Genomic DNA, 9,484 nt, shown 5'->3' on the forward strand with positions numbered 1-9,484 from the left:
ATTTACATTATACGACAATATATTTAATTTTTATACTATATTAATTACATAATACATTAAATAAAAGAAAAAAATATAGTATAAACTTGGAAATTTTGAATATTGAAGTCCAAAATTATATTTTAAACGAATAATAATTTTTTATTATAGTTCTACTCGCTGAATTGATAGGTCATGGAGGTTGAATAATTTACCTGAAATACAAGAAAAATAGATTATGAAGATGAGAAATTTTAATAATGTTTCAGTGCAGAATGAACAACTCCTCCCTGGAATCTTTCATGTGTCTTGTTGCTACTGTAGCGGCTTTCCTCCACTCGGCAGGATAAAAAGGTTAAGATATTATACGAGTTTGCTTTTAATATTTAATTTCGCATGTACTAATTTAATATTTGAATTTTTTTTAATATTCACTTTAGTATCTAAATTTTTTCAATTTGATATTTGAGTTTTTTTTTCCCGGTTAAATACACAAGTTATTCAATGTTCAATGTATCTAAGTTTTTTCTTTGTCCCAATTAACTACCTATCTTTTTTAATCAATGTGTAATGTCAAATATTTATAGACCTGTCCAAGGGTTGGATAGCCTACCCAACCCGATAGGTCCAACTCGACTAGGGTCGGGATTGGACAAGGGTTTTTACACTTTGAGTCGACCCGTTCTAGCCCGAATTCAATTTAAATAATAAAAAAGTGTTTTTAATTTAAATTTAAATATAAAATATATAAAATAGCAATTAAAAAATATGTTTTTAGTGGTAAAACGAGCTTTTCAAGCGAGTTTAGGCTTGAGAATTATTTTGGAATCGGGTCTTGGCCCGACTCGTGGACACCTAGACCACATGATGCCATTTGATCTGAGTGCAAAATCGAACATTAAAACCAAACTCAAATACTAATTTGAACATTGAACCCCAAATCAAGTAGCAAATTATATATTAACCCCAAAAGTTGTACTTTTCCTCAAGCATTTTCAACATATTCTGGTATCATTGCCAGCAAGCTTTGGAACAACAAAAACATTGTAAAGAACACCGTCTTTAGACGGTCTCAATATTTAAAGAACACCTAGAGGCGAGCTTAACAATACATAATAGCCGTTTGAGAAATCTCGGATCCCAAATGATCCAAAAAATAATGAGGGTTCATAGTTTCAATTTCCACCATATATATATAAAGCTTTAAAGTTCATACAATCATATACAAGCAAAGTGCAGTGGATTTTAATGGCAACCAAGTCATCTTCGACATCGGTTTTTCTATTCATCTTCATTTTTTGTATATTTATTATTTCCCAGGCAGTGTCCGATGATGATCGAAAGGCAAAAAAACTATTTTCTTTGAGCTTTCTTTAATGCATGTGTTTGTTTATATGTATATGTACATGTATATGTATGTTTGATTGTGGTTTTTGACGCTTTTGCAGGTTTATATTGTTTATATGGGTGAACGTCCCAATGGGGAATTCTCTGCAGAAAGGCTTCACATTAACATCCTAGAACAAGTTCTTGGCAGGTTATATTTATCATGGTTTAATTATGGTTTTAGTCACTCTACTATGCTAAAATTTGAAATTTAATTTTTATACTTTGAGTTACTAGTAGACCTAAATCGGTAACACCATTAATTGCTTCCATTAAAATGATGAATGGGATTATTTTTAAACAGTCTTAAGCACTCAATTGAATTTTTTTTTTGTGAAAATATATACATAAACCAAAATTAAGCTAATTCATCCAAAGGAGGGTCTTCATAAAGTCGTAGACCCAGTTTCTTATCGCGCACTAATTTGACAAAATTATCTGTAAATAATTCTCAATTGAATTTTTAAGTGGCTATGTGTGATTGAATAACGACAAAGAAAACCCACGTGTGTCACTTAACGGAAGCTACTAACATGTTATCAATTTGAATACAACAGTAATATTAGAAAAAAAAGTAGAGGACTAAATTATGTCAAATTATAATAGAGGGACTAAAACTAGAATTAGACATATATAATACTGATCACTACTTTGGTGCCTTTAATAGCAATTTTAATTTGGGTTATTATGCTATTCGATTTTTGAGTTTGGTTTCAATTTTCAATTTGGTACCTTAGTCTTTTTTGTCCTAGTTTGGTACCTGAGTTTGGTTTTAATGTTCAAATTGATACCCAATCCAAAATGAGCATTGAAGCCAAACTCAAGTACCAAATTGAACATTAAAACCAAACTCAGGTATTCAATAATATATTAACCCTTTTAAGTTCAACAAAGGGAGAGAAAAAAACCAATTTTAAACAGGTTCAATAGCATGTAAGAAATAATATTTATGAAGACTCGCATTTTCAACAGTGGTGGATCAAGCTCTTTGCTTCATAGCTACCATAGGAGCTTCAATGGATTTGTTGCCAAGTTGACCAATGATGATGCTCATAAATTGGCCAGTATGTTTAGCTGAATTCTTTTATGGGATCATTATTATTGAAGGTTATTACATTAATAATGGAGTTTTTTAATTGAATTTCAGACATGGAAGGGATTGTCTCAGTGTTCCCTAATCAAATGAAACAGCTTCACACAACAAGATCATGGGATTTCATGGGATTCTCCAAAAATGTTATAAGAACAAATCTTGAAAGTAATATCATTATTGGAATGTTAGACACCGGAATTTGGCCGGAATCCGAAAGTTTCAACGATGAAGGATTTGGTCCACCTCCAAAAAAATGGAAAGGCATTTGCCAAAAATCATCAAATTTTACTTGCAACAAGTAAATACTCTATTGAAATCCCGAACACTAAATCGAAACCCTGATCGATTTTGACAATTTTTTTTGGATTTTTCACAGTAAAATCATTGGAGCTCGATACTATAAGGCCGATAAAAACTTCCATCCAACAGATATCCAATCACCAAGAGATTCGGAAGGCCATGGGAGTCATACATCTTCGATAGCAGCTGGTGCCTTGGTACACAAGGCAAGCTTATCCGGTCTTGCTTCGGGTTTAGCTAGGGGAGGGGTTCCCTCAGCTCGAATCGCAGTCTATAAGATATGTTGGGCCGATGGTTGCTCTGATGCGGACATCCTTGCAGCGTTTGATGATGCAATTGCTGATGGTGTTGATGTAATCTCGCTTTCCGTCGGAGGGTCATTCGCGATTGATTATTTCAACGATTCCATTGCTATCGGAGCTTTCCATTCGATGAAAAACGGAATCCTCACATCAAATTCTGCTGGTAATTCAGGACCTCAGCTTGCAAGTATCACAAATGTTTCACCTTGGTCCCTCTCAGTAGCTGCGAGTACCATAGATAGAAAATTTTTCACTGAGGTCAAATTGGGTAATGGTGAAATTTACAAGGTAAAAAAGTTTTTAAAAAAGCCCTAATTTTCATATATTAACTCCATGTTTTACAAATTCTAATATTAAGTACATATTTTAGGGAACATCTATAAATACTGTTGAGCTCAAACACAATTTGTACCCTCTCATATATGGTGGAGATGCCCCAAATACTAAAAAAGGATATGATAGCTCCGAATCGAGGTAACATAACGAGTAATTTTACGAATCATGAAGTTGATTTCGGGTTTGGTTTACGAATGTTTATAATTAAGAAAAAATGTTACTTGAAATGCAAGGTATTGCTCGGAAGACTCACTGGATAAGGCCTTAGTTAAAGGGAAGATTGTTCTTTGTGATTCTGTAAATAGTGGTGAAGGTCCATTAGCTGCAGGAGCTGTTGGTGCTATAATGCAGTATTACTTGGATTCCGCCTTCAATTTTCCATTACCCGTTTCATGCTTGGGGTCCGATGATGGAACCGATGTCTCGACCTACTTGAACACAACAAGGTTCGTTTTCGAAAATAAAAATTCTTCATTAGTGAATTTGTTAAATAAATTATTGAACTATATTTCTTGCCATGTTTTGGTAGAAAACCGAAAGCAAACATATTGAAAAGTATTGAAGAAAAGGATGAACAAGCTCCATATGTGATTTCATTTTCATCAAGAGGGCCTAACCCTATTACGTACGACATTCTAAAGGTGAACTCGTTGAATTTCTCATGTTGTTTTCGATGTATCATCCGTTCCGGACTTTGGACATCTTAATTTTATGTGTATGCAGCCGGATTTGACTGCGCCCGGGGTCGACATTTTGGCAGCATGGTCTCAAGGGACAACTGTAACCGGCTACGAAGGTGACAATCGGATTGTTCCATACAACATACTCTCCGGCACATCGATGTCTTGCCCTCATGCAACCGCTGCAGCGGCCTACATCAAATCGTTTAATCCGACATGGTCACCTGCTGCAATTAAATCTGCTCTAATGACTACGGGTATTGCTTCAAAAAGCAAGCTCATAAAGCACTGCATATAATTTTATCCTGATTTTGGCTCTTGTTACTGCAGCTGTTCCATTAAGTCTTGAGACCAACACCGATGCCGAGTTCGCATTCGGATCAGGCCATTTGGTTCCTTCCTCAGCGCTTGATCCCGGGTTGATTTATGATGCCGGAGAGATCGATTACGTTAAATTTCTATGTGGTCAAGGATACGATACGGAAACTGTTAGACTTGTTACCGGAGATCGAAGCAAGTGCTCGGACTCCATTAATGGGACAGCATGGGATCTAAATTATCCATCGTTTGCTTTGTCAGCAACTCCTGGAAAATCTACAAGGCGAGTGTTTCATAGAACGGTGACGAATGTTGGCTCGGGTGTTTCAATTTATAAGGCAACGGTGAAGGCTCCTCCAGGACTCGAAATCGAAGTTCAGCCGAATTTGCTTGGATTCAAGGCTATAGGGGAAATGAAATCATTTATTGTGAAAGTTAAAGCTAAAATTGATGGCAACAACATCACCAACATGATGCTTTCGGGTTCTTTGATTTGGGATGATGGGTTGCATCAAGTGAAAAGTCCCGTTGTTGCATTTGCTTTGGAAGAAGAATGATGGGAAAGAGCAATATTCGAATATCAATTTTTGAATTTGAAATTATGAAGAAGATAATAAAGAAGACATTAATCACATATGAATTACCATAATTTAATAATATATGTCGGTTAAGTCTTAACTCAATTGATAATGCTACTATTGCAATAATTTAAAAGACGTAATTTAGTAAACCTATTTAACGGTTGGACGACTTTGTCAGTCGAATAAATTCAGTCCAATTTTAGTTGGATTTAAACAAGGTAAATTTTAATTTAGATAAATTCAAACTTAATTAAAATTACTGTCAAGTATGGGTGCAATAACCTCCATTATACATCTATTCACTCCCTCTAAAGCACCCTCCAAGTTCCCCCTCTTGCCGAAAATAGATTAAAGAAATAATCCTTCGCAATCTTGGCCATCTCATCTATATTAGTCGTTACCGATCCATCCTCCCTTTTAAACTTCTTAATATGATTGATTCTCCGCCTTGTGAAGCAAATCTGTGGAAAAAAGCCGTATTTCGATCCCCATTCTTTAACCAATTTGCTCTCGCCCTTTGCTCCCAAATATAATTCCTCTGTATCTATCTCCATATTGAGTTCCAACTTTGCTTCAATTAAGTCACCAAGTATCCCATTCGTTCGTTCCTTCTCATTAATATCCATCACCCTTTCCTCTAAATCCCTTATCATACCACCCTTATCCCTTTTTAATCTTCGGGACCAACGTAATAGACCATCTCCAAGATCCTTAAGACGATCCTAAACCTCTTTTCTACTATTGTTCCATAGGCATCGAATTTCCTCTTCACACGAATTTTCTATCAGCCACCATTGTTCAAATCGAAATCTCTCTACTTTAGGACCCTAGACATCATCATCTGTATACAACAATAATGGGCAATGATCCGAAAAAGAGTGCACCATATGCTTGATCCTATAATTTGGGAATAACATCCACCAATCCATGTTTGCCACAAAACAATCAAGCCGCTCCCTAATATTATTGTTCTCAAAATTTTCCCTTTCCCATGTAAGCCACGACCCAGTAAACCCCAAATCCTCAAGTTGACATTGTTCCAAAGTCTCTCTAAATCTCTCCATTCTCTCTCCCTTCCTACCACCCCTCCCCCATTTTCAAACGAATACAGTATCTCATTAAAGTCCCCTCCAACCAACCATGGTAAACTGCTAATCTCACCCTAAGTCTTTAACAGATTCCAAGTCACCTCCTTTAAACGAGCATTAGGAGACCCATAAAATCCTGTAAATCTCCACTTCCTATCAACAGACTCCTCTTCAACTTCCACCTCAATATGATTGATCGAGAAACTCCTCAGATTTACTATAATTCCTTCCTTCCATCCTATACTCAGCCCACCCCTCGTACCCTCAGACGATACATCAATACCATTATGAAACCCACGCTGTCATCGAACGCGTTCCATCCTTCTACAGTTCAACTTAGTCTCCATCAAGAAGACCACATAGGGACGATTGGCTTTCAACAGGTGCTGAAACCTTCTTCTAGCTCGAGGGCTCCCTAACCCGGTCGAAATTTATTTTATAATAATATAATATTTTATATATCAATTAATTATTACAAAATATTTTCTAATTATAAAATAAAATTTGATTGTTAAAAAGGAATTGTACTACAATATTTTATAACAATTATATTTATTTGTGTTTGTTTCATGGAGAACAATGTAAAATATAAATTTATATATAAAAATAAACTCAATTAAACAACGAAAAGATGAGAAAATTTCAAATGTATGTTTGTTTCATTGTAAATTACTTTTATGAAATGTTTTACGGATATATATCAAATAACAGAAAATATTGTACATAGATTCATTCAAACACTAGAAAATATTAGCTTTCTAAAAAAGTAAGTCATTTTTCGAAATAATTTTTCAGTATGTCATTTTAGTAAAACAAATGGAGTCTAAAAACAAATGCATTAATGAGTAATAACCCTTACCTAATTCAATACTTATAAAAAAGTTTAATGATAAATTTGGTCACCAATGTTTGTATGTTTTGTTAAAACAGCTCTAATTATCTTTTGAGTCTCTTTTAGCTATCAACTTTTGTTCTTTCAATATGCTTTTCTAACAGTTTTAATGAATAAATTCAAGGTTTCAATTTTTCTTTTCTTTCAAAAGGTGTCAATCTTTCATACGTTTGCTTCTTGAGAAGTATTTCTATTGAGTTAATTTTTTAGATAATTACGTTTATTTTCTTTAAATTAAGAGTTATTTTATAATTTAATGTATTATTTATTTATTTTATTATTTTCCACATGAAATTATCTTATTGGGTTATCTTAGTAATAAATTATATCTCATTAAAATATTTCACATATGAAATTCCACATCATCCTCGTTAACTTTTTAACGGTACTTTCATTAAATATGTTAGAAAAATAGATTGAAAAAGAACAAAGATTGATGGCCAAAAAAGGCCCAAAAACACAATTAGGACTATTTTAACAAAATATGCAAATGTTACTAGCCAAATTTATCATTAAACCAAAAAAAATCACGACCATTTGAATTCTAACTAAATAAGGTCTCTAAACATTAATTAATGATATTTAAATTTTTATTCTTTTAACTTTTCTTGACACATGGCAGCGTGTTATTAGTTACAAAATGATATTAATAATTTTGTAACGAAATTTGGATTGAGGCAACCGAATATACAAATATAGGTTGATATAGATTGATAAAAAAATTATACAAATATGAAAGTGATAATTTAACTATAATATAGGAGCGGGTTTTTACAAAAATATTATAAAAAAATTAAAAATAATTAAAATGCTATAACTTTTTTTTATTTACCAAACTATATATATTTTTTATTTACCAAAATATATAAAAAAAACAAAACAAAAAAAAAAAACCTGACACCAGATCATGCCAATTAAATTGGGGGCACCAAAGGTGCCAAATAAATTGGTGGCACCAATGGTGCCAATGTAATTGGCGGCACCATGGTGCCAAAGAAAAAAAATGTGTAATTGCTTTCTAAGCCCTCATTATTTATTATTTTCTTTTTATTCCCCTTCAACTCATTTTTTTATTTAATAACTCTATTTTAATTTAATAAACTATTAATTAATACTTAATTTTTTAAATTAAAATAGAGTTATTAAATGAGAGAATTCTAATTAAGTGACTATCTGTGTTTCAAGGACCTGACATGCAAATTTACCATTTTAAATTTTGAAAGTGAATTGCTGCTGCTTGCGCACTAAAATTGAGATGTGGCTAATTGCCTTCTAAGCCCTCCTTATTTATTATTTTCTTTTTTTCCCCTTCAACTCATTTTTTTATTTAATAACTCTATTTTAATTTAATAAACTATACTCATTTAATAACTCTATTTTAATTTAATAAACTATTAAGTAATACTTAATTTTTTAAATTAAAATAGAGTTATTAAATGAGAGAATTCTAATTAAGTGACCATTTGCAGTTTTAAGGACCTGATATGCAAATTTACCATTTTGAATTTTGAAAGTGAATTGCTGCTGCTGCTTGCGCACTAAAATTGAAATGTGGCTAATTGCCTTCTAAGCCCTCCTTATTTATTATTTTCTTTTTATTCCCCTTCAACTCAATTTTTTATTTAATAACTCTATTTTAATTTAAAAATTAAGTATTACTTAATATTTTATTAAATTAAAATAGAGTTATTAAATGAGAATAGTTTATTAAATTAAAATAGAGTTATTAAATAAAAAAATGAGTTGAAGGGGAAAAAAAGAAAATAAATTGATACAAAACATAAATTCTAATTTAAAGTAAGTATCAAATTGATACAAATTTAAAATATAACCACACAAAATTCACACATGGAAATGGACAATTACAATAAATAAGTTAGTGAATGCCAACACAACTTCCAAAATGTCACCACGTGTTGATTTACTAATGACTTGTCCTATTGAATTGATGGAATTTAAAAGGTTTAATTTTGCATTTGACCCCTAAAATTGACACTTTCTTCTAATTTAGCACTTGTGATTTTTTTAATTATAACGTGGTACCTAAACTATTTTTTGTTAATGGTTTTGGTTTTCTTTAACGCCATTAAAAAAAATGAAATAGCATTCAAGGTTATAACACATGAAGAAAATATCTAATTTCTTTTCAAAAGTGTATATATATATATATATATATATAGAAATTAAACGTATGTATATTTTTAAAAAGAAAAGTCAAATTCGTATCAAAAATATTGTTCAAGTAATATTTGATAAATAAGATTAACCATGCTGTTTAGTTCAGCATCAAGTTAGCTCATCATGTCTCAGAACCATATCATCATACAGTGGCGAAGCCATGTTGAGGGCATAGCCACCCAAAGTTTAAAATTTTCAAACTTAGTCCTTTGTAAATTTACACTATATCTCTCCTAAAAATATAAGTAGGCCCTCCAATATTTTTATAGAATTAAAAATAATATTAAAAATTTTATTATTGATAAAAATAAAAAGAAAATATTCTTGAAGAAAGTTAACTTACTCATTTTT

The 9,484-nt window shown here is 32.1% G+C and overlaps 1 protein-coding gene across 1 annotated transcript; it reads left to right on the forward strand.

The window, feature by feature from the left end:
* Positions 1 to 1,227: 1,227 nt before the first annotated feature.
* LOC105775705 (cucumisin) lies at positions 1,228 to 4,951 on the forward strand. Its single transcript, XM_052622556.1, has 11 exons — positions 1,228 to 1,254; positions 1,300 to 1,323; positions 1,428 to 1,516; positions 2,338 to 2,429; positions 2,513 to 2,756; positions 2,835 to 3,348; positions 3,431 to 3,534; positions 3,630 to 3,842; positions 3,926 to 4,037; positions 4,120 to 4,333; positions 4,407 to 4,951. Exons 1-11 carry the CDS (start codon positions 1,228 to 1,230, stop codon positions 4,949 to 4,951), a joined length of 2,178 nt encoding a protein of 725 aa, XP_052478516.1.
* The last annotated feature ends 4,533 nt before the right edge of the window (positions 4,952 to 9,484 follow it).

The sequence above is a fragment of the Gossypium raimondii genome, chromosome 10, assembly GCF_025698545.1.
Source record: "Gossypium raimondii isolate GPD5lz chromosome 10, ASM2569854v1, whole genome shotgun sequence".
Taxonomy (NCBI): domain Eukaryota; kingdom Viridiplantae; phylum Streptophyta; class Magnoliopsida; order Malvales; family Malvaceae; genus Gossypium; species Gossypium raimondii.